At 43.0% G+C, this 26,131-nt stretch overlaps 1 protein-coding gene across 1 annotated transcript; it reads left to right on the top strand.

Annotated features, from left to right (window-relative positions):
• Positions 1–1,192: 1,192 nt before the first annotated feature.
• Positions 1,193–14,520, top strand: LOC100694917 (E3 ubiquitin-protein ligase TRIM21). The gene is made up of 2 exons (XM_019355054.2): positions 1,193–1,336; positions 12,594–14,520. The coding sequence occupies exon 2, from the start codon at positions 12,603–12,605 to the stop codon at positions 14,259–14,261; it is 1,659 nt and encodes a 552-aa protein (XP_019210599.1). The 5' UTR covers positions 1,193–1,336; positions 12,594–12,602; the 3' UTR covers positions 14,262–14,520.
• The last annotated feature ends 11,611 nt before the right edge of the window (positions 14,521–26,131 follow it).

Here is a 26,131-nt window from a genome sequence, read left to right as displayed (position 1 = left end):
ACTCCAAACCACAGCAGGTTGTTTTAAAGGCTTTTCTGGGTTAATGTTTGTTTGTTGGCATAAACATGTCTGTGATCGCTGTGTTGTTCTTTTTGATGCAGTATTTCATGTAACTCGGTGCTAAAATCATAACAATAACAGTTCTAGTGCTCATGCGTCAGCTAGCATACAGCCTGTTACTCTAACTTTTTCTTACTTATTTCTTTGTCCTTTACTGAGTGTGTTCATCTGTTTAAAAGCTTTCTTTTCAAACATGTGGATCTGCTGTTACTGTCACTGAGGAATGGGACCACAGCACAGCAGCTACACACCAGAGATCAGCTGAGCCGCCTGATGCTCAGATTAACTGGAGACGCTCAAACAGATGTGTGACAGACTTTAAGGAGCCGCTGCCAACAAACCAGCAAATAAACACTGAATATTTCATGTGTGACATTTGTGAGCTTAAACACAGTCCGTCAGTCTTTTTGCTCTTGAACAATAAAACATTAAAAACTGTCTCAAGTTTATTTGGTGATGTTCTCGTGCACGAGGCGAAAACAGCAAACAAACGTCACAGTAAATCTTTCCAGCTGATGTTGGGCATCCTCCACCTGCTGAATCCACTTCAGCCTCTTCCTGCTCATGTTCCTGTTTAGAGGCACAGTCAGTCTGTACAATGGAGAAAACTGAACACAGGAATATTTGGATTTTCCTCTTTTTCTCTGCTCATGTTCAACTTGTCTGATTCAAGCTGGGAATATTTAATGTAATTCAAATTTAGACAGAAATAAAGTGAATAATATTATTTTATTATTACGTTGATGCAGCACATGGTTCAGTTAGCTTTGTATAAACACATGTGTTAGAAATGTTCTTCAATCAGCTCTTTTTACTCTCTTACATTTCACAGCCAGTACTTTTTTACTTTTACTTCAGTAAAGAAGTTGAATTAGTACTTGGAGTATTTTTAACAGTAGTACTTCTACTTCAGTACACACTGTGTGTACTTTTACCACCTGTGTCTGAGACCTCCTTCAGGGTCCACCTGAAGCTCTCAGTCTGCTGTGGAAAAAGGAAATCCAGGTGAGTTTCTCCTGATCACCTGAGGCTGTTATTACTGTGTGAACCCACACACCACTCCTCACTCCTCCCACCCGCTGCACACAGTCACTGAGTACAGACCGACTGATTCCTGTAAAGGGAGAGGCAGGAAGAGGCGGAGCAAAGACGAGAAGTTCAGCGTCATTTTGCAGAAGTGAAAGTGTGAGAGAGCAGCAGCAGAGCTGCAGTCGAGTTCTGTTTGTCTCTAAAAGAAGATTCACTGGAGTCCATCAGGTTTCTCTCAGCAACAGTGGTGAGTGCAGCTGATCACACTTCCTGTTTCTACACAAATCTTCACTCTGTTCACTTCATGCTGACTCATCACAGTCACACTGGATCCATAGAAATCTGCTCATGTAACCACAGATCCACTGTAGGAACATCAAGCTGCTGCTTCAGTCTCACTGTGGCTCTGCTCAGGACTGTGGACTCAGTCTGTGCTCTGGACTTCAGACTGACTCCACACTTCCTGGTTATTCATCACTTCCTGTTCCTATTAGATTGATTCTGGATCTGATTGATCATAAGGATTACAGACGTGAAAACATCTATTTATTCTTTATTGATATAAAGCCTTTGATACTGTAAACCAGCAGATTTTGGTCAGTACTTCAAAAAGTCATTCAGACATTTTACAAAGAGAGATTATCTGACTTAGTGTATCCTGTAAGAGTCACAGATGTTCCTGAATCATTCAGAAAACAGTCGATGCTGCACTTTATAACTTTGTGTGGAAACATAAATCTCATTATTTAAACAGATGTGTTTGAATCATCCTGATAATCGAGGCTTTAAATATGTCAGAGTTCACACATCAGCTGTGATATTCAAGCTGAACTGGATCAAACATGTCATCAGACACAAACATAGATGATGGTGTTTAATCCCAAAGCTTATTTAAACAAACTGGAGGACAGAATTCCTCCTTAAATGTGATTTTGATCAACAAAATTCACTGATCTCATTTTCACACACAGGCTTTATCATGGTGGCTTCTTCTCTACTAACATAAATCTTTGATCTGGACAAACAAATATATGAAATACAAAAATAAATCAATGTTTTCTGAGGATCCAGAATAATCTGAATGATGTATCCCAGCGAGTGACTGGAAAAGTTCATCTTCTTCCATATCCTGAGTTTGTGAGGAGCTATGATGTTCCAGTATCTATGAGAGAAAACAGGACAGTTTTTAATGACGCACAAATGGACCAAATATACAGACACCACTGAATAAACATGTTCTCATAAATGCTGTAGCTCTCTTCACGACAACACAGACACAGGTCCCTTGTACGGTCTTGATCAATTCCTTCAAGCAACTCAGAAAGCTCCTTTCTAGCACCAACAAAGTTTGTCCCTCTATCACATCTTAGCTGGCCCACGGGTCCTCGAATAGCTATGAATGATCGAAGTGCATTCATGAATGCGTCTGTTGTCAAATCGTCAAGGGTTTCTATGTGAACTGCTCTAGAACATAGGCAGGTGAATAACAATCCGTATCGTTTCAACTCTCTCCTTCCTTCCTTCACAATAAAGGGGCCAAAACAATCAAGCCCACAATAGGTAAAGGGGGGAGATGTCTCACTTCTCTCTCCTGGTAGATTTGCCATTTGTTGAACCTCAGTTGTTCTTCTGTATTGTCTACATTTTACACACTTGTAAATGTGTGAGGAGACCACACTTCCACATCCTAGGACCCATATTCCGTTTGCGCGCAACTCATTCATGGTCATGCCCCTTCCTTGATGGTGTATGCGCTCATGATGATGTTTGACCAGCAGAGCTGACACATGAGATTTTTTCGGAAGTATCGCAGGATGCTTTACATCATGGTGTAAGGCTGACTGAGACAGCCGTCCTCCCACCCTGAGAACATTGGTTTCATCCAGGAAAGCATTCAGCTGGCATAGCCTGTTGTGCCTGCTCAAAGTGTGTTCCTTCTTGCCTCTTATTTTCTTTATGTCTTCAGCAAACGCGTCTTCTTGTACGAGTTTGATGATAAAGATCTCTGCTTCTCTTCGTTCTTCAAGATTAGTCGACTCATTAGTTCTCGACTGAAATCCTTTAAACTCTCTGACAAATCTCTTGAGCCTGGCAATTGCTCTCACCACTCTGGACCAGTCAGAAAATTTAGTTAAACGGTTTACCATTGGATTCTGTTCTCTTGCTTTAACTGCATGAACATGTACTCTCCGAAGTTCAGGATCAGTAGCCTAAACTTCTCCCACCATTCCCACTTCATGTGGGAGATTTTGCTGCCAAAGGAAGTTGGGTCCTTTCAGCCAGTTAGATTCTTTAATATGAACTGCAGTCAATCCTCTTGAGGCTCCATCAGCTGGGTTGTCTTCAGAGTTGACATATCGCCATTGTTCAGGTTTTGTGCTAGATCTTATTCGCTGGATGCGGTTGGCCACGAATGTTTGGAACCTTTTAGCATCATTGTTCACATAGCCAAGGACCACCTTTGAGTCAGTCCAGTAATACTCTGGCACATTTTCAATCTCCAGCTCGCCTCTGATGATATCACCAATGCGGACTGAGGTCACAGCTGATGATAACTTAAGCCTTGGGATGGTTGTTAGTTTGGTAGGGGCTACTCTTGCTTTCCCCAAGACAAGTGAACAACTTATTTGTTCTGTTTCACTCACCGCTCTAAGGTATGAGCATGCACCATACCCTTTGAAGCTTGCATCGGAAAAGTTGTGAAGCTCATATAGTGAGACTTCACCAAAGTTTGATGGAAGATAGCTTCTTGGAATCTTTAGAGCTGCCAAATGAGGCAGATCTTTCAGGCATGACTCCCATTGTGGCTGGATGTGCTCGGGGAGAGGTTCATCCCAGCTTACCTTGTCTCTACACAGCGTTTGAAGAATCTGTTTGCCGACAAGTAGGAATGGAGCCACGAAACCTAGTGGATCATAGACTGAGGCAACAGTTGAGAGAACCCCTCTCCTTGTCAGTGGGTTTTCTTTTACCACCACCCTGAACTGAAATTCATCTGCCTCAACACACCACTGAACTCCAAGTGCTCGCTCGATATGAAGTTCTCCTAGAGCCATGTTTAGATCTTTGGTCTGAGCACATTCTTGTGGTGGAATTGTTGCAATCACACCCTCGTCGTTGGATACAAACTTATGTAGCCGTAGATTTCCTGTTTTGCACAGAGCTCTTGATTCCTTTACCAAGCGTATGGCTTCAGCAGTCGACCTTACACTTGTCAGGCCATCATCCACATAGAAGCTTCTTTGGATGAACTTGATGGCTTCTTTGCTGAACTTGCCTTGGCCTTGTGAAGCTAGGTATTTCAGTCCAAAGTTGGAGCAACCGGGGGATGAAGCTGCCCCAAAGAGGTGTATCTTCATCCTGTACACCGAGGGTTCAGAATCCAAATCACCTCCATCCCACCAGAGGAACCTGAAATAATCTTGATGTTCCCTTGCAACGTGGAACTGGTGAAACATTTTTTCGATGTCACACATTATGGCTATAGGACCCTTTCTAAATCGACACAACACACCAACTAATGTGTTAGTCAGGTCTGGACCTGTCAAGAGATGGTCATTTAGAGAGGTTTCTTGGTAGCGTGCCGAACAATCGAAAACCACACGGATCTTCCCGGGCTTTTCGGGATGGTAGACACCGTGGTGTGGTATGTACCATGCTGGTTGGTTGTCTAATTCAGACTGTGGCACCTTCTCAGCATCTCCTCTACTTATGATTTCATTCATGAAGTTGACATAGTCCATGTAATATTGTTCATTTCTCCTCAGTCGACGCTCTAATGAGCTGAGCCTGTGAACTGCACACTGTTTATTGTCTGGAAGATTAGGTTTGTCTGTCTTGAAAGGAAGAGGAAGTTCATAGTGGCCATCTTCCTTCTGTCTTATTCCAGCTTTCACTTTAGACAGAAAGAGGAGGTCCTCCTGAGAGACTGGATTATCATCTGCTGAGTGATCTGTGAAATCTGATTCAAGAGTCTTAATTATGTCAAGTGGGTTGATCTCTTTGACTTGAGTCCTGCACGCAAAGTGCACTTCCTTCTTTAGCTGAAATGATGGATGCACAGTCGGTGTCACTTGTTGTACTATGATTCTATGACTGAATCCTATTTGATCGCTGTCATCGCTTGTTGAATGTGAGCAACCAACAATGCTCCAGCCCAGATCAGTCCGCTGTGCATATGGATGATTTTCGTCACCAGACAGGATCTCTCTTGGGAGGAGGGCCCGTTGACAGTTGTAGCCTATAAGAAGGCCTACTTCGCAATCCAGACAGTTGCTCTAGATGTGGCCATTTTTGAGCTGTTTCAGAGGTTGGAATGTGCAGCCTGTTTACTGGGATAAACTCTCTTGTGAAAACAGGTGGTAGTGGGATCCTTTTCTCTGAGTTGTATCCTCTCACTTGTAGACCTGTCAGTTTCTGACATGGAATAACTGTCGGCTTGGCAGACATTGTGGACATTCTCTCTGTTTGTGTTCAGGCCTTGAGCTACTTCATCTAGTATGAAGGTGGTATCGCTCTGTGTGTCTAAGAGTGCATAAACTAGCAGTTCTTGATCTGGCTGCTTAATAGATGACACCCAGACTGGCAAGATAGAAGATGTTTGTGTACTTAAACCCTCTTGGATAACTCTGTTGGAAGTGGCTGTTGCAGTCTTTTCTGTGGTGTCTGCCTTGTCCTTTGAAATTTCACCTCCATTTAGGTGGATTGGCCTTTGACGTTCCTTGAACTTATCGTCATGCAAACATGTCGGGTGTCTCTTTTGGCATTTCTCACATGTGCTTTTGTTATCACATTTTCTTGAGTGATGACCGGTCTTCAAACATCCAAAGCAAAGCTTCTCTGTGTGTACAAACTTAACACGATCCTGAACTGTCTTTTCTGTGAAACTTCGGCATTTGTCTAGGATGTGTCCTGTCCTTTTGCAGAAAACACATGATGTATTACTGCTCTGTGTTGTACTTGTGGTCAGAGTCTTTGCTTGAACTATTTGGCTTCGTGGATGCCTTGGTTTCTCGCTTTCAACACTCTTAACACTAGATTTACTATCCTGCGCAAATTTGCGTAACTTCCCTAAACCCAATACCCCCTAGAATTACTGGCTTTTTTATTTTCTGGTGCAAGTCCCGAGGTGTTAAGCACCCCTGCTGAGATTTTCACAGGTCGTCAGCTTGTTTCTCCTACAGCTTTTGTTGTGCAAACCACCCATTGTCCTTGAGGCCTGGCACATTTGCATTTGCTCACTCAGAGTTGCTCAGATCCAAGGCAGGCCAAACCTCTGTGTTACAACTTTCAGAAATGCCTGATAGAAATGCTTCAACTTACTCATGAGATTTTGACCACATTTTTTGCGGAAGTCACAACTATACTGAATGCACGACCGTTGTTGCCAGCTGCAAGAAATGCTTGGTAGGGAACAGCTGTTCCCTACCAAGGTTCGTTTCAAAGTTTGAAAGACTTTGAAATAAAACAGACTTGTGTACCCATATATTGTGAATGTCTGTCTTTTGTATGTAGGTTGTAACACAGAGGTTTGGCCTGCCTTGGATCTAAGTAAACAAATGCCAATGTTGCACAAACACACACACACACACACACACACACACACAGCAAATCTGCATTTATTTGTCCCACAAGTGGAAAATCTGCATTGTCATTGCAAAAAAGTGGACAGAGCACAGTATAGAAAGTGCACTATACAAACAATCTGGAAACATAAATATGGACACGTGTATTCAAAAATATTGGTGTATGTATACACACACACACACACACACATATCTATCTATCTACGTGTGTGTGTGTGTGTGTGTGTATGTATATATATATATATATACATACACACACATACACACATATATATATATATATATATATATATATATGATATAGATGTGTCTGTGTGTATAACTAGACTTTATGCTTTAAGTTCATGAACTTATGGCATTCATTTCAATCCTGTTTGTAAGAGCAATCATGTGTCCTGTTGGTGCCATTGTGGATTGCTGGTCAGAAAGTTTTCTGGTGCCACTAATCAAAGAGACAATGCCCCGAGATAGATTCATTTCAATTATGCAACACCTTCGATTTGATGACAGGGACACGCGGGCAGAACGGGTGAAAACAGACAAATTTGCAGCGATCTCCGACATCTGGACACGCTTCAACGAGAACTGTGCTAAGAGTTTCACTCCAGGGGAACACATGACCATAGATGAACAGCTGTTCCCTACCAAGGTTCGTTGTCCATTCACCCAGTATATTGCAACCAAGCCAGACAAATTTGGGATCACGTTCTGGATGGCCACGGATTTGGACACCAAATATGTCTGCAGTGCATCTCCTTACTTGGGAAAGGACCCCAGTCGTCAGAAGGGAGAGAGGCTGGCAGAGAACGTGGTCATGAAACTGATGGAGCCGTTTTTGGATGATGGGAGAAATGTCACAACGGACAATTTCTTTACTTCACTGTCACTGTCGCACAGACTGCTGCAGCGCAAAACAACATTACTGGGCATGGTGAATAAAGTCCGGCGTGAACTTCCTCAACTTGCAAAAGATACTGCAAAGCGAGAGGTATTCTCCACTTCAGTGCTTAGAAGTGGCAGTGTCTCCTTGACAATTTATGCACCTAAAAAAAACAAGACTGTGTGTGTTCTAAGTTCCATGCACCAAGACGTGACGATCGGTGACGGCAGAAAGAGGAAACCCAACACGATCACAGACTACAACCACATGAAGGTATGTGAATGTGTGTACAATTTTACACCAGTGCTACAATGTTTTCTGATGTGTGCTATACAGGCCTATAGAAAAAAACATATACTCATGACTCTCTCGCTCTGCTTTTACAGTGTGGTGTAGACGTGTTGGACCAAATGGCATGGATGTATTCTGTAAGATCAGCAACACGCAGGTGGCCAGTAGCGGTTTTCTACAATATGCTGGACCTGGCGGCAGTGAATGCCTACATTTTGTACAAGGCATGTACAGGGTGGACAGGCAAAAGAAGATTGTTTCTGCGTCTTCTAGCTCAGCAACTTCGTTGCCGATTCATGCAGCACAAGGAAATCTTAGCACAGAGGCAGGTGCTGTGCCAGGGACTGTAAAGACAACACAGTGCCAGGTGCAAGAGAGCTGCAACAGGAATCGCAGCAGATTTACCTGTGCAACATGTAAGAAATTCACCTGTGCCAAATGCAGGGATGATGGACACTGGGTCTGCAAACCCTGTAAAGTTTGAAACACTTTGAAATAAAACAGACTTGTGTATCCATATATTGTGAATGTCTGTCTTTTGTATGTAGGTTGTAACACAGAGGTTTGGCCTGCCTTGGATCTGAGTAAACAAATGCCAATGTTGCGCACACACACACACACACACACACACACACACACAGCAAATCTGCATTTATTTGTCCCACAAGTGGAAAATCTGCATTGTCATTGCAAAAAAGTGGACAGAGCACGGTATAGAAAGTGCACTATACAAACATTTTATATATATATACATATATACATATTATATATATATATATACATATATATATATATACATACATACATAGTTATACACACAGACACATCTATATCATATATACACACACACACATATATGTGTATGTATATATATATATATGTGTGTGTGTGTATATATGATATAGATGTGTCTGTGTGTATAACTAGACTTTATGCATATTATATAAGGTGTGGCTATATAAATATATAAATATATGTACAACTCTGTGTATATATGTTTATGGACAGGCATGCAGGCAGGTAAGGAAGGAAAGTAGCCTTGCAGGGAAGGAAAAACTTGAATCTCTCATGGTTAGGGGTTGGGGGAGGGTGTGTTTGCACAACAAAAGCAGGAGAACAATGGAGCTGACGACCTGTGAAAATCTCAGCGGGGTGCCAAGAGGTGTTAAGGTCGGGGGGAATTTACGCAAATCTGCGCAGGCCAGTAAATCTAGTAGTAGGGACTTGCACCAGGGAAAAAAGGCTCAGTAATTCTAGTGTTAAGTGCTTGTATTGAAGAAATTGGATCGCAAGCAAGATCTGCTTCCTTTGATAGGAAGTCAACAAACACCTTGAATGATGGGTACTCAGCTTTCACTTGTCTGACTTCCATCACTTTGCGATTCCAGCTGGAAACCAACCAATCTGGCAATTTCAGCAGAATCGTCTGGCTCTCAACGCAGTCATTCAAGACCTCCAGCATCTTGACATGAGACATGGCAGCCTCACAGCTCTTGAGAAAGTCTGCAAATTCTCTTAGCTTGCAAGCATCCTTAGAACCTATCTTTGGCCATGCATGCAGCTTGTCTCTGAGTGACTTCCCAATTAGGAATGGGTCTCCAAAACGTTTCTCTAAAAGCTTCCAGGCTGACTCATATGCTGCTTCTGTGCCCAGTAGAAGAAATCCTTCCACGGTCTTCTTTGCTGTGCCACCTAAGTACTTTCTTAGGTAATACAGTTTTTCATTCTTTGGGATGTTCTTCCTTTCTATTAATGTTTCAAAGGACAGTTGCCAGTCTTTGAACTTCAAGGGATCTCCTGTAAACACCGCAGGCTCTGGTGTTGGGAGCCGATTTGCACTCACAGCTTCTACTAGCACATTGACCAGATCTAAGCTATTCTGCTCTTGAGGCCTCAACACTGAGGCTGGAGGAGACTGAGGTAGCTGTTGTGGACAAGGAGCTTGACTTGTGACTGCTAGGGATTGAGGAATGAATGGGGGGCTTGATGCATTGAGAGAATGGGTTGTGACTGGAAGTACTGTGGAGTCAGTGACTCTAAGCTCTGGCAGTACTTCACTACCATACAACAAATCAGTTGCTTCTATGTTTTCTTCAGCTTCATCATAGACCCTCACTCGAGCTCTAGCAGCATTCAGCTTCTTTACTTCTTCTAGGCGTGCAGGTTTTCTACGTTTATCTTGGATTGCTTGCTGTCTGGCTAGGTTCTCAGCCTCTAACATTTGAAGTTCTGTTTCTTCCCTTTCTTGCTCCTCCAACACTGCCAAGACTTCCTGAGTTGCAGCAGCTTCAGCTACAGCCTCTATTCTTTTGACAGAGTGGCTGCTAGAGTGGGTAGAACTACATCCTGATTGACGAGACAGTGGTCTAGAAACAGAACCTGTTGAGCCTAGAACAGATCCAACATCAGGCCAAGACTCTTCATCCTTATCTGCTTCATGACCTTTAAGCTGTCTCTGTGCTCTTTGAATAATAAATTCTGAGAATGACATGCATGTATCAACCCTGCGCCGCTAGTCTGGTTCAGGGGTTTGCACTTGCCGCAGCTCCTCATAAACTACCTTTACATCAGAACAGGTGCTTGTGATGTTCTCAATAAGCTCAGTTAACTCATCCTTAGAAGAATCACCACTTAATAACTCTTTGCCTATTCGTGCATGACACCTCCACTTCTCAAAGATGATTTTGTATTTGCATTGAATGTGCTTCAGTCTCTTATCTTGGTATGCTCTCCCCCTTTCTGTTAGGGTACGCGCCCTCTCACTTCTTCGAAGCCCGTCTATTTCTGCTACAGATTCAGTGCCAGTAGCTTCAGCTTGAGTGGATTGTTCAGCATCTTTATGGCAGGTCTCTCTGCTTATGTCAGACATGCTGAGATTATAGCAGTGTGATTGTGCAGCTATTAAACTTCAACTAGATTTCTTCTGGACTATGTGTAAGTGAAAGTTGCAATAGACTTAATTTGAATAGCCAGTAAGGTTCATAAATGTATGTATGAGTCTTCCAATACGCTGTTGACTTCAATACTGAACTTAAGTTTCAAACAGATAAGAACAACAAAATTACCTTATCACAAATATATGAGTAAACCCTCAGTAACAGTGTAAATATACTTAGAAATACCTTAAATCCTTATTTACATTACTAAAGGTTTTCAATTTTTCACATTAGTATAGTACCCCTTTAAAATTCACAGAAGGTGCCCTTTAAAACTCAGCAAATTTTATAAAACTCAAAATTACTCATAGCCTGTGAGCTTGTTAAATATTTACTTGTTTGTTCTATAAACCTTGTGATGTACAACAACTATAAATGCAAACACATTGGATTAATCTCTACATTAAGCAAGCAAGATTAACAGATGAGTCCCTTAGTTGCAATTTCCACATTTAACCACTTCTAACACCACCTTAACTTCACTTCTGTGGTAGAGCTTCTCCTGATTTTAGACGTGAAAATTAGCGCTTTAACTCAGTCTAACCACCGTTGCTTGTTAAGGCTGTGCTGATATGCATTATGCACTCTGCTTATCTGACGTGATGCATCGGATCCGCGTCGTTTCGTCATCCGCGGCGATCCTGTCCTCTCCTACCCGTGTTGAGCAGGCGAGTTCTCACTGTAGCTCTCTTCACGACAACACAGACACAGGTCGGTTCTTTGAAACGGGCGTTTATTACTTGGGCTTTCTCTCCTCAGCTTCACCATCACCAGTACGCCAATACGCCATTACACCGTAAGAACTGGTCACGAGCGAACAGTACAAACCAATTAGCAACTTTACAACAGTACACATATTAAGTCAAAACACAAATAAAACATTTCTCAAATGACAAATACTTCGTTGGCTGCTTGTCCTGAAAAGAGGTCCTTAAGTCTTTGTGTTGCCTTTTCTTTTAGTCAACCTTTAGCTTAAAATCGCTTCGTGAGAGATATCTGCTCCCTCGCAGTCCATGAAAAGTTCTCGTGTACTCTCGTTAAGGGGTATTCTCACAAGACACTAGCTTTTACACTTTACACATGTCCATTTCAAATAAAGACAATTTAACACAAACTATATATATATATATATATATATATATTCATGAAATTATGTAACTTATTATAAATCAGTCATCTACATCATGAAATCTACACAGAACATTTTAACAGCATTTACAAATGCCATTAATATACTGGATCAAACAGTTAATAACACATTTCTGAGGTTTATGATTCATTGTCCTCCTCACTGTCACTTCTATTGGAACAGTCACTGTTTAATATTAATGGCTCGTTGATCTGGACTTACATTAAGGAGTATTTAGTCACCAACAAGGTCGAAGTTTACTTCACAGTAATTGATGGAAAATATCCAACAAACTGATTTATTCAAGTATACAAATGATCTGGATGAATCTTGGACCTTCTGTAAAACAGTCAGAGAAACAATTTCACATCTTTTTAACGACTGTATTTATCTTCATCCCCAAAGTTATTCTGTTCATCTGGACGCTGCACTGTACAGCAGACACTACGATGTTAAGTTTGTGTTTGGGATGAACCAGTTTGTGTCTGAGTGTGTTGCTGGGTCTCCACCAGTTACTCTGAGAACTGAAGAAGCTTCTCTGATGAAACGTCTTCAAGAAACTCAAAGAAGTCCAGACGCTTTTCTTTCCAAGCTCCTCAGACTACTGACGCTTGTTTCTCTCTTTGTAAAAATGAAATTTAAAGTGAATTTTGAATCAAATGTTTCTTTTCTTTCTCCCTCAGAGTGCAGACATGTCTGCTGCCAGCAATCTGCGATCTGAAGATCAGTTTCTGTGCTCCATCTGTCTGGATGTGTTCACTGATCCAGTCACTACACCATGTGGACACAACTTCTGCAAAACCTGCATCAGTCAGCACTGGGACATGAATGTCATCTGTCAGTGTCCCTTGTGTAAAGAGACTTTCTCCACTAGACCTCAGCTGAGGGTCAACACCTTCATCTCTGAGATGGTTGCTCAGTTCAGACGTGAAGCTCAGCAGAAAGCCAGCAGCAGCAGCTCAGAGCAACAAGCTGCCAAACCAGGAGAAGTTCCCTGTGACGTCTGCACTGGAACCAGACTGAAGGCCCTGAAGTCCTGCCTGGTGTGTCAGACCTCCTACTGTCAGACTCACCTGGAGCCTCATCTGACAGTGAAAGGCCTGAAAAGACATCAGCTGATTGATGCTGTGGAGAACCTGGAAGGCAGGATGTGTACGAAGCACGATAAACTCCTGGAGCTGTTCTGTAAGACCGACCAGACATGTGTCTGCATGCTCTGCCCTGTTTTAGACCACAAGAACCACGAGTTTGTTCCTCTGAGAGAAGAATATGAAGGAAAGAAGGCAGAGCTGGAGAAGACAGAGGCTGAGATTCAGCAGACAATCCAGAAGAGACGACTGAAGATTCAGGAGATCACAGAGTCGGTGAAGATGAGTAAAGATGCTGCAGACAGACAGAAAGCAGAAGGTGTTCAGGTCTTCACTGCTCTGATGGAGTCTGTTGAGAGAAGCCTGAAGGACCTCATGAAGGAGATCGAAGACAAACAGGAAACTACAGAGAAACAGGCTGAAGGTCTCATCAAAGATCTGGAACAGGAAATCTCTGATCTGATGGAGAGAAGCTCTGAGGTGGAGCAGCTCTCACGCTCTGAAGACCACCTCCACCTCCTCCTAAGCTTCTCCTCCCTTAAAGCTGCTCAACCCACCAAGGACTGGACAGAGGTCAGAGTTCATCCACCATCATATGAGGGGACTGTGGGGAGAGCTGTGGCTGAGCTGGAGGAGACAGTCTGGAATCTCATGAAGAAGAAGCTGTTTGAGGCTGAGCTGCAGAGGGTGCAGCAGCATGAGGTGGATGTGACTCTGGATCCTGATACAGCTCATCCTAAACTCATCCTGTCTGATGATGGAAAACAAGTGTATCATAGTGATGTGAGGAAGAATCTTTCAGACAACCCAGAGAGATTTTCTAGGTATGCTATGGTTTTAGGAGAGCAGAGTTTCTCTTCAGGTAGATTTTACTTTGAGGTTCAGGTTAAAGGAAAGACTGCCTGGGATTTAGGAGTGGCCACAGAGTCGATCAACAGGAAGGGAAAAATCACAGCGAGTCCTCAGGATGGTTTCTGGACTGTAGTACTGAGAAATGGAAATGAGTACAAAGCTTGTGCTAAGTATTCAGTCCCCCTCTGTCTTCATCCTGGTCCTGAGAAGGTGGGGGTGTTTGTGGATTATGAGGAGAGTCTGGTCTCCTTTTATGATGTAGGTGCTGCAGCTCTGATCTACTCCTTTACTGGCTGCTCCTTCACTCACAAACTCCACCCATTCTTCAGTCCATGTAACAATGTTGGTGGTAAAAACTCTGCACCTCTGATCATCTGTCCTGTCAATCAAACTGAATTGATCAACGACTGATTTTTTTGGATGAACTGATTGATTTTTCTTGAAGGGAACATATGAACGTATTGAGTGTAAATCCTCTACAGTCTCCATGTTTCTATAGAATCTGATTATCAGGACTCTGATTCACACTTTGATTCTCATGGAGTTTGATTTGAACAGAAGAAAAGTTGAATCAGGAAATGTTCCCACTGATGGAGACTCGAGCTGAAGAGCAAATATCAGAGAATAAATGTCCAAAAGCTTCATTTACAATAAAGTTTGTTCAATGCTTTTTACTTAACTGTACTCTTGTTTTGACCTTTGACCTACTTATTATTATTACGCTGCCCCCCCTCCCCCGAAAATGACCTCCAACAAGAAAGCCTCATTTCTGCTGTTTAACAGTGAAGAAATGTAAAATGATGCCAAATTACAAAACTCTCAGCTGTGTCTCTAATCAAATCAGCATCATCAGGTAACGTTCACATGTTGATTCATGGTTTTCTTTCGTTTTTGATCTACTGCAGAATATTTTAAGGTTATCTGCTATAAAATCCCTGGCCATGAAAATCTCCTTCATGTTTTTCCGTTTTATCCTCAGATACAAAGGCATCTGCTGTGACGCTCACACTTTTGATAACATCTCGCAAGTGTCACCTTTCTTTTTATAGATGTTAAAATATGGAAATGTACTGATACGTGGTCAGAATTATATTTCTGACTGAGGCAAAATTTCCCAAATTAAAATCAAATTGAATTGAATCAAATCATGGATCGAATCGATTCAGGATCATGACAGTACCTGAACAGCATACCTGTTCAGGTACACGCGTCACACATCGGAGGTCAAACTTTTATTGTCCCTCTCTGTGCTTTCTTCTCTTGCTCTCGGCGAAGGCGGTCGCATTTTTCTCCTCTCCTCCTCCTCCTCTCCCTTAGCTTCCCTGCTTAGCCTCTTATGTCCTTGTCTAGTCTCGTGTTTTTTGTATTACTTTTCCCTGGAACACTCTCTCACAGTCTGTTCTCTAAAACCTAAAAGAGGAATTATGGATTTGATCAACTGGTCTCTGAATGCAATTGACACCCTTTCTCAACGAGAAGTCTGGGCTTGGGTGAGCCTGACTGCTGAAGATATCTACCTATTCGGAACCATGATAACAGGGTTCTTGCTGATCGGAGCTGGCTTGGCCCTGGCTTTTTGAAGAATTGAGGAAGCGGAACCAGATGTTCAAACCCCCACAAGGCTGCCCGCTGGGATTGAAACGATGGGACGAGGCGTGAGTTTCTCAAAATGAGCTCATTGAGTGCAGCACGGATAAGATCTTGGAGAACCGCACAGCTGCCGTGAATACTCAGAACAAGACCTCTGAGTGCAAACTGATTACATCGGGTGGGGCTCGCTCGGAATAACACCTCTGAGTGCAAATTGGATCACATCTTGGGAATTGCACTGCGGTCGTGAGTTCTCAGAATCGGCTCTTTGAGCACAAGAATGACAACATCACGGAGCATAAGTCTGATAAAATCATGGAGAAGCTCGCGGCTCTCCAACGGGAGATTGAGAGACCAGTGTGTTAGAACAGCTTTGAAATTCATATGAGTTGTTCGCAGTAAAGTTAAAACCACCATCACTTCATGCGGATACCCCTTCGGCGCCAGCTGCGTCTCAAGGCTGGAGCTGAACAAAACACCCTGATAACGACTGTGTTGAGACTGTTCTTCCCATTCTATGCAAGGCCACCTGGGTTGGCTGGAAGACTGTTTACTTAGCCTGGCAGGGCGAAGGACACTGTCTCAGCTGAACTCTGGACACATACACACACACGCACACAGACATATATACACATGCAGATGTACACTCATCCCCCTCCCCCTCCAAACGTCTTCGACGCTTATTCTCTTCCAATGCTGACGATGGATCAAGGAGACCAGCGCATAGGCTGCAGGCCCGGATGTACTGTCTACATCGGCTGTCTCTCACCCTTTACCCACCGCTGTTGCTTGTCATGCGTTTCTTTGGTGTATTAGAGTTTTTTTTTTTTCATGTGCTATGTGCAGAGGTGTTTTTTTCTGTTCTCAAACTGATCTCCCTGTTGGAGCTCAGTCTGGGGGGAGTTATTTTTTCTCCTTATCTTTTCTCATGTTGTGCTTGTCCATGTTATACCCCTCTGACCTGTCTTCCCCATGTGATGTTTGTGTAATGTATGTATGGTCGGAAGGGTAAGACGGCGCTGGCACGGCTGGCAGCCTTAACCCAATTTCCCTCGGGATGAATAAAGTATGATCAATCAATCAATCAATCAATCAATCAATCAATCAATCAATCAATCAATCAATCAATCAAACACCAGATTAACCAGTTTCACTCATCATCCCTCTACTGTCAGATTTTACTGGTGCAGGTTTTATGAATCACCATCTGAGAACGTCTCTGATGTGGGCGCCACTCACAGGGATCACTTCCTGTAGAAGGGTCACATGACCTGTTATTGGCCCCTTTGTGATGATGACAGCTCCGCCCCTTTCGTGTGAGGTTAAACCCAGAGCTTTGTGTGACCTCTGATCCTGATCACCAGTGTTAGGGTCAGTGAAGGTGAGATACCGTGTGACAGGAGGAGGAACAATAAAGTTTTATTTGTATGAACACGTAGAACAGATTAAATCAGAACGAAGCAGGTGGAGATAGTCAGGGTGGAGGTGCAGACAGGTGAGCTGAAGGGGAGGAGCCAGTCTGGTCAGGAACTCTCTGTCTCCTCGAGTGAACCTCCTCACCTCTGAAACACACACACACACACACACACACACACACGACTGAAGGTTGCAGTCAGGTTGGTTCAGGGTGGTCAGGGTAGTGAGGGTGGGGTGATCATGGCGGACTTTGAAGCAATAGAACATCTGTTCTATGTCTGCTGCCACCGCTACAGATTCCTTTCGGAAGCGGATGAGGACTCCTAAAAGTGAATTATTCAAGTCAGGGCCACTCAGCATGTGCCGTAATGTCAAAAGACGCTTGACTGCTTGGGCTCGGTTGTTAGGGAGTTGCGCCTTGGTTGCCTGAAGGGTAGTGGTGACACCCAACTATTCGAGTCGTCTATGAAGACCTCGTTGTCCATTATTTTCAGGAAGAGTTTGTCTTCCACAGACATCGCAGGTTTGTTGTCGTGTGGTGTTTGCTGGAAGACTCCTTCACCAAGGCCATCTTTCCCATCAAACAGGATTTTGGATGCATTAGCTCCTAGAAACTGACGCTGCTGCTCTGGAGTGTCAAGTTTCTCTTTGATGTGGAGACTGTTAGTGCAAGGGTCGAACAGAGATGTACGACTGTTACTCAGCACGTTGCACTGATAGACGTTTACAAACTCTGGTTTGTGAGCTCTTCCGAGACAAACCTCTCCCACAATCACCCATCCCAAGTCGAGACGCTGGGCGTAGGGGGCATCGTGGGGCCCATTGCATCGCTCTCGAACCTTGTGTGCCTGTGGTACATCTCGACCGAGCAAGATCAGCATGCTTGCTGATGGTTCTATAGCCGGGATTTTATCAACAACCCGCTTGAAATGTGGATGTCTGGCTCAGGGGTGGGGATTTCAGACTTATCATCAGGAAGCATGTCACATTCGACTAAGGTGGGGAGTGGAATGTGAGTTTTACCATCTAATGACTCCATGATGAAATTATTAGCTCGGTGCCCTGCTGTTTCCATAACTCCTGAGCAGGTCTTCAAGGTGTTTGCTGCCGTGCCCTCTGTAACCCCAAAGAGCTTTGCTCGTCGAGAACAACGTACGCCTTAACAGCTTTCTCCCTCTGGCCAGCTGGATAAACTCTGACAAGACAGATTTTGGAGCACGACTTTGCTCTGACGGTAGTCCCAAAAATGTCTGTGCATTTTGCTATGACAGCTTGAGGAGCTTCTTCTCCTTGCTCCCCGCCTTGCTCTCTTGCGGTTACAGGAGTCTCTGATATCCAGGGGGCCGGCCCTGGGTGTAGTGCAGTAGGGTGGTTCTCACTCCTGCACGCTCTGCACTGAACGTTTTTGTGGCAGTCCTTCGCTAGATGAGTGAATGAAGCGCAGCACTTAAAGCAAATATTATTCTCTTTAAGATAAGCTTTCCTTTCATCCAAAGATTTGCTCCTAAACCCACAACAGTTTCTGATGGGGTGTGGTTTGTTATGGAGTGGGCATTGTTCATCTGGTTCGGCCCTCCTCTTTCCTGAGGGGCTGGCTTGCATGCTTTTAGAGTTTGCGGAGATTTCTGTCTTTTTGACAGAAATTGGTATTTTCATGTTTGATTTGAAGGGGTGTTCTGGCATCCCTGTCCTCCAACCACCTGTAAGAGGGGCAAAGCTGGGATCATTGAGCGTTTTAGCTTGATCACAAACAAACTTTGCGAAGAAGGAGAACTGTGGGTAAGACGCTTGATGATTTTCTTTGTAACAAGATGCTACAGAGACCCACTTGTCATGCAGGGAGTATGGCAACTTTTGGATGATTGGACTGATGCCCAGAGATGTGTCCAGGTAACTGAGGCCTGGTAGGAACCCATCGGCTCTGGCGGCTTCAAGTTCCAAGAGAATGTCTCCCAGCTCTCTCAGCTTTTGATTTTCTCGATTTGAGATTCTTGGAAAATCATCCAATTTCTTTAGGAGAGCCTCTTCAATTGCTTCTGGCAATCCATAGCAGTCTTCCAACCTTTGCCATACCATTCTTACGGTGTGTTCACACCGAACGCGATAGGCGCGAGCGAAAACGCCCCAAACGCCCCTAATTTGACGCGTGCACATTCGCACCTCAACGCGTGTCCAACAGAAATCCATCGCGCCTCAAAATTGCATCGTCTCACGCGCGTGAACCAGAAATGTGGGAGGGATGTGGGAGGAAGTTGTGCCAGACTGTGTCATTGCTAGATGGCAGCTGTCGAGCTAGCGCTTGAAAAGAGAGTCTCCCTTCTCTATTTACAGTGGAGAGCAGATCAGCGGCGTAAAGGACGTCGTCGCCGTACCTGGGTCCATCAGGTCCTCCAGAGGCGTGAGCAGTTTGGTGAGTTTCACCACTTGCTCCAGGAGCTGGATGACGGCGATGACAGCGATATCACTGTCTTTCACTCGCCCAGTTTGAGGACCTGCTGTCCCGCGTCAGTCCCAGAATCGCCCGCCTAGACACCAACTACAGGCGCTCAATCCCACCTGCAGAGCACCTGTCCATCTGCCTGAGGTTAGTAAAAGTGTTTAATACGGTAGTCCCTTTATTGATACCTGTGCTAATATATGCTAAACTATCGTTCATACGCTGCTAACGTGGATGTGGTATGCTAACAGTGAATGCCGTCGGTGTTTACTGATAGCAAACTGTGGTACGGAGACGACAGTTTATAATATTTCTAGTGATACTCGAAAGGTCTCATCAAGTCCTGATCTAATTCGATTTACGCTGTTATCAGTGTTTGCAATGATAGCATGGCTGTGGTGTCTATCAGTGTATGCTCTCGGTGTTTGCTGATATCAAACTGGTATGAGGACCACTGTGGGTTAATACGGTGGCCCTGAAGTGCAAACCACAAAAACAAATCACAAAACGCACAACAAATTGAAAAGCGCAAAAACAAATTGAAAAGCGCAAAAACAAATTGAAAAGCGCAAAAACAAATCTCTTAACGCAAAAACAAATTGAAAAGCGCAACAACAAATCACTTAACGCAAAAACAAATTGAAAAGCGCAAAAACAAATTCACTTAACGCAAAAACAAATTGAAAAGCGCAAAAACAAATCACAAAACGCACAACAAATTGAAAAGCGCAACAACAAATTGAAAAGCGCAAAAACAAATTGAAAAGCGCAAAAACAAATCTCTTAACGCAAAAACAAATTGAAAAGCGCAACAACAAATCACTTAACACAAAAACAAATTGAAAAGCGCAAAAACAAATTCACTTAACGCAAAAACAAATTGAAAAGCGCAAAAACAAATCACAAAACACACAACAAATTGAAAAGCGCAACAACAAATTCACTTACCGCAAAAACAAATTGAAAAGCGCAAAAACAAAAACCAAACCGGAAGAGGTAGGTACCAATGCTGCAACAACAGGCATCACTGATTGGATGATGGATCCGGTAGCCTTTTGAACCGGAAGTTGTTCTGCCGAAAGAGCAGTCAACGGCTGTATCCCAATTCAGGGTCTGCAGCCTTAAAGTACGCAGCCTCAACGATCCTCAAGGGCCGTGTACTCAAAGACCGCTAAGGCCGGAAGTGCGAGGCTTGTGAAATGGGACGGTCTAGCCTCCGTCGCGCTGCCCAGGTTGCCTAACACCAACCGCTGGAAACGTTTCATGCAGCTTTGACGGAAATGAAGGAGAACATATTTTGTTCGTGTGTTCGTTTCTACACGAGCTTTGTGTGATTTAATAAGTATCTGAGGCTGAGACCACGGGACTGTAAAATATGATTGCTGGCCTTCATATCTGTACTGAACAGTCATTTAAGATTAGCTAGTAAATAACAATTAGCTAATGTTGTTCATGAGACTAAAGTCAGTGTAAATATGATATGGCCAATATTATAGTTATTATATTAATCATAAGTTATTACAGCAGTGAGTTTGAACTCTCAAATCAAATCACTTCTATTGTCACATCACATGTGCAGGTACACTGGTACAGCACATGTGAGTGAAATTCATGTGAGTGAACTCTGTGTCTAATACTGAGCTTCAGTAAAGATTCAAGTTGCAGTTATTTATATGTCCTATCACCTTAAATCTTCACTCAAAGACACTCAAGTATCTTTGACAGTGTATATGTAGATGTATTATATATAAGAGACAAATATTGTCCGTGTAATATGTTGGCATTACTAAATTTGGCTCAATGCTTACATATATGTGTAAAAAGAAAATGTACGAGCTGTGATAACTGTGTCTGATAGAATGAAGAGTAGACTGATATATTAAATATCCCTTTATTGGGTGAGAAAATCAGACCATGTCATAACTGCTTTAAGTCATACAGAATAGATATCAGAGCCTTAAACAGGCTGACTTCTGCTAAATGGGTCAAACTGGGCAGAAAGTATACAAACACATAACATCCTTATAGAATATGATGTAACACTATAGATCAACTTACCTCAGAATATATAAAGCATATAAACAATTACAACAACATGATGCAACAAACACAGCAGTACTACTAATCCAAAATACTCAAAGCTTCATAGAACTGAAACAAACATTTATTTTTAGCTCCATTCTGCTGCTGATACATACTTTAGGTTTCTGAATATTAAACTTGTTGCTGCCTTTCATAGTGTGTAACTTGAAGGCCCTGAGTACTTTCTCCCACACTGAAAACACTGGAATGATCAAATTATCTGAACATTACCTAATAATGATTCAGGACAGATAATTAGTTATTTTAAATGTTTCTAGCAGTCCTTCACAAACAGGAACAGTCTGTCTATTCTCTCCATCTGTCAGGTGCTGCTGGCTCTTCCTCCTCCTCTTCCTCACACACTGCTGAGTTTGTCCTGGTGGATCATCAGGGGTGCAAAGCCTCACAGATGATGTGCAGCAGTGGGTCCCTCAGTCTGTCCTCACTCTGGACACTTGCAGTCGTCACACATGGAAATCAAATGTGTGATAAGCTGCAGGATTCAAACACAAGTGTAACTTATAAATACATGTTCATACTTTTATTCCACAATCAGAGAGAAAGAAACAGAGAGAGAGTGCAGGACAGACAGGTGACAGTCTCAGGTGTATACACTGCTACAAAACAGCACAAGAGAAGGAGGATTTAGTGTTTGTGTTATTACGAGTGCTAAACAAGAAGAGTTCCCAGATGGTACAGTGGACACATGTGTGACTCCTGTGATTAAAGCATCTTTCTTTCAGCTTAACGAGTGAACCGTCAGCTCGTTCAAACACACGTTAAAGTCCGTTTGGCTCGACACCACCGAACAGAGGCAGCAATATAACATAGCTAACATTAACAGTGCAGTGAATCCTGCTTGTGCCGTCATATTCAGGACTGCAAACCGAGCAGCATCACTGACTTTCAGCTTGTTGTGTTTGTGGATATATGACTGACTTTAATTATCCATAAAATCATCACATTCTCTGTAAGATTAAGGTCAACTATTGTATTATTAGATTTTAAATGCTTTAAAACAAAGTAAACGCTGAAAGTACAAACATCGCTAATGGCAAATAACTTTGCCGACATGTGGCCAACAGTAATGTTTTAATGTTCCTCATTATTAAACATTTGCACATAAAAAAGTGACATCATATTCAGTACTTACGTTTAACAGTTTACTCTTCGGCCGCTACGCTTCTGCCGTCTGCGGCAAAATTATCCACAGTGACTGCCGCGCTATAAATTGTGGGATATGTTGGGCCACGAAGTCTACACCGCCACAGCCTTAAAATTCAGGGAAATGAAGGCCGAATTTGAGGGCCGCATTTCGAGCAGCCTTTGAATTGGGACAGCCTTCGGCGCGCCGCTGTGACGTAATCGGCCTTAAAATGCAGCCTTTAAGGCTGCAGACCCTGAATTGGGATACAGCCAACATGTTTTGTCCAAGTTGTGGAAAAAAGTCGGTAGAGCAGTCACCAAACTTCCGAACAGAACAACTTCCGGTTCAAAAGGCTACCGGATCCATCATCCAATCAGTGATGCCTGTTGTTGCAGCATTGGTACCTACCTCTTCCAGTTTGGTTTTTGTTTTTGTGCTTTTCAATTTGTTGTGTGTTTTGTGATTTGTTTTTGCGTTTAGTGAATTTGTTTTTGCGCTTTTCAATTTGTTTTTGCGTTAAGTGAATTTGTTTTTGCGCTTTTCAATTTGTTTTTGCGTTAAGAGATTTGTTTTTGCGTTAAGAGATTTGTTTTTGCGCTTTTCAATTTGTTTTTGCGCTTTTCAATTTGTTGTGCGTTTGCACTTCAGGGCCACCGTAGGTTAACCTTTGTAGTGATACTCACTCCTTTTTTTTTTTTATTTACACCTGGTTTAATTCTGGTATAGTTGAATATTTGTATATAATCCTTGCAGCTGTCAGGCTCTATAACAGGGGTCACCAGCCTTAAATCTGAGAGCTAGATGAAATTGTGGTAGTGGTAAAAGTTGCTACCAATCAAATTATGAGCCACTTCATGGCTGTGCCTTCACCTGGAGACTGGCGGTCCATCACAGAGGGATTCCAGGAGCGCTGGAACTTCCCTCTCTGCTGTGGAGCTCTGGATGGGAAGCACGTCCAGACAAAGGCACCCCTCATAAAGGAGACACACACATTGATATACACTAAATATTTATTTCATTTCTTTTTTTGTGGTGCCCAAATTTATGCACCTGCTTGATTTTGTTTAAACAATTATTGCACTTTCTGTAAATCCAGTAAACTTCTTTTTACTTCTGAAATATCACTGTGTGTGTCTCCTGTATGATATATTTAACTGACATTCTTTTATTGTAACAACCAACGATTTATACAGGAAAATACTGGCTATTAACAAGGTTGCCCAAACTTTTGCATCCCACTGTATTAGTATATTTTGTCATTAGTATAATATGAAATAAATTCTACATGTGTCAAGTCGTGTGCCAACATTTGGTGTGTAGTAGAACTGAGACATTAGTCATTATAAAGATTTATTTGAAATAATATTAAAATTCTCAAACAGAAAAACATTAAACATAAATATATAAAATATAAGTATTTAAAGAGAGACTGGAATAAAAAGGACCCAGCAGCTCTCCAGAGCAGGAACAAGGCTGAGGAGGAAATGCTCCATTGGAGACTGGCGTGGCCTCGTCAGGGACACCAGGATGGCCAGCTCCACCGCCGATGGACCGTCCTGGGAACCGTTCCTCATCTGCCTCGGAGCTGTCCTCCTCTCTGGGCGTGTAAAACACAGCACAAAACACAAAGAAATGAGAAGGCTGATGCTAGATTTTAATTTCAACATTGAAAAGAAAAAAAAAAAAAAACAGGATATAATCAGATTGGTTGTAGATATTTAGTAAAGGTGATCACAAGGGAATCCCACTGAGTAAAAAGTTATCAGTGCGTGCTGTACATCTGATGCTACAATTACATACCTGTGGGTGCAGCAGCAGGAGCTCAGGGACTGGGGAGCAAAGAGAAGCAACAGGGGATGATCTGCTGAAGAATCAGCTGGTTCTATCAAGACAATATTAAATGTTAACAGGTTTTAAACAATAGTCATAGAGAAAGTATATACAGTGGTCCCTCATTTATTGCAGCAGGGGTTGTCAGAATAACTAGCCCCTCGCCACGCACTTTATACACTTTTTTCCCCACACACATGAACATTAGTCACAGTTCTCACAAGTTGATTCTCAAAGTGCAAACTTTTGTAGATTGCAAAACGTAAAAGTATTATTATGCCGTGTTTTGTCTTCATCTGCCTGCCACTTTCGTGCGCCTTTTTCCCTCACGGTGCAGGTGTCTATTTCCGAATGAAGGTCATAGTTATGGGTGTTTTTGTGCTGTTTTATCTATTGGATGTGATGGTTATCAAAACAAAACATGATAAATTTGACATGCGCAGGAGACACAGCACAGAGGAGATTTGTCAATCAGGCTGCAGAATGCAATGCTGTACTGTGCAAAAAAAAAAAGAAAAAGAAATCAGCGAAAAAGCGAGGCAGTGACGGATGAGCGGGACCACTGTGTGCTGTTTATTAATAAACAAAATATATTCCTATATGACAACATGCATAAAAGCAGAACGGTATTTGTACATCAGTGAGAAAATAGCGGTGGCTTGCTAGCTTTTGTGCGGCTTCCCCGGGTCAGTGAAAAATGTAAAGAGAAATGAATGAACTTACCAGGTTGCCCGATCTCCTCACTTATGTGCCTCCAAGCTCGGTCCTTTTTATTCCTGTCTCGGTAAAAGTAGCATCATACAGCTCTGGGTGATTAGCCACGGCACTGATGAGCTTTTCCTCCATACTGAATGAAGAATGAAGGGCTTTGGCTGGATCTGCCCCTTTGACCTAGTAGGTCACAGCCACATCACCAGGCTCCTGATTGGTTGTCGCGGCGCGATTTGACGCTGGAGTTCAGATTTTCCAACTCGAGTGGTAGAGGCGAAACAGGCGTATGCACAAAATGCAACACAAAAATTCACGCGCGTTTTTTTTCGCGAGTCAAACGCGCCCCACGCGCTACACTGACGCGCGTTTCAGGCGTTTTGGTGTTTTCGCGTGTTTTCGTGACGAAAATCATGAAATTTCATGAAATTATGAAATTTCCCCTCGTGGGACTAATAAAGGTATATCAAATCAAATCAAATCTGCCTCCGAATTTTCGCCGGACGCGCAATCGCGTGTCATCGCGCTCTTTCCATTGACTTTACATGTAAACCTGACGCTCTGGCCGCCTCTATCGCGTTCGGTGTGAACACACCGTTACACCTGCAGCTGCGTCATGTATGTGGACTGCTCGTATCCTCTTAGCATGCTCTGATGACTTTGGTCCCAGCCATTTACATAGCAGATCAAGCTCTTCTCTTGAAGTCAGTTTTAAGTCCTCTGTAGAACTATGGAAGGATTGCTTCCAGGCCCAATAATTTTCTGGCTGATCATCGAACCTTAACAGCCCAGACCTTATCATCTCTCGCCGTATTAGATACTTGGCCAGGTCTGTGGTCGATGATGAAGTGGGCTCGTCAGTTCTGGCAGCACCTGTATGAGACTGAGGCGGTTGGTAGCTACTGCTGTATTGTCTCATATCATGTGACTGTGTCTGGTGTCTGTAGGTATCCTTGGATGGATTTAAGCTGTGTGAATGTTCTTGCTTGAACGGGCCTGTCTTGCAGGGGCTTTGAGTACGAGGGTAATAGGGAGTGGCATCTTGACTCAATTTGGACGTTCTTTGTACAG

Source organism: Oreochromis niloticus, unplaced genomic scaffold, assembly GCF_001858045.2.
Source record: "Oreochromis niloticus isolate F11D_XX unplaced genomic scaffold, O_niloticus_UMD_NMBU tig00000744_pilon, whole genome shotgun sequence".
Taxonomy (NCBI): Eukaryota; Metazoa; Chordata; class Actinopteri; order Cichliformes; family Cichlidae; genus Oreochromis; species Oreochromis niloticus.
Note: the sequence above shows the minus strand (reverse complement) of the source record. Positions and strands in the feature narration are given on the sequence as shown.

Bases quoted from the DNA above. Each gene is read 5' to 3' on its own strand.
- LOC100694917 (XM_019355054.2), top strand. From the start codon at position 12,603: ATGTCTGCTGCCAGCAATCTGCGATCTGAAGATCAGTTTCTGTGCTCC.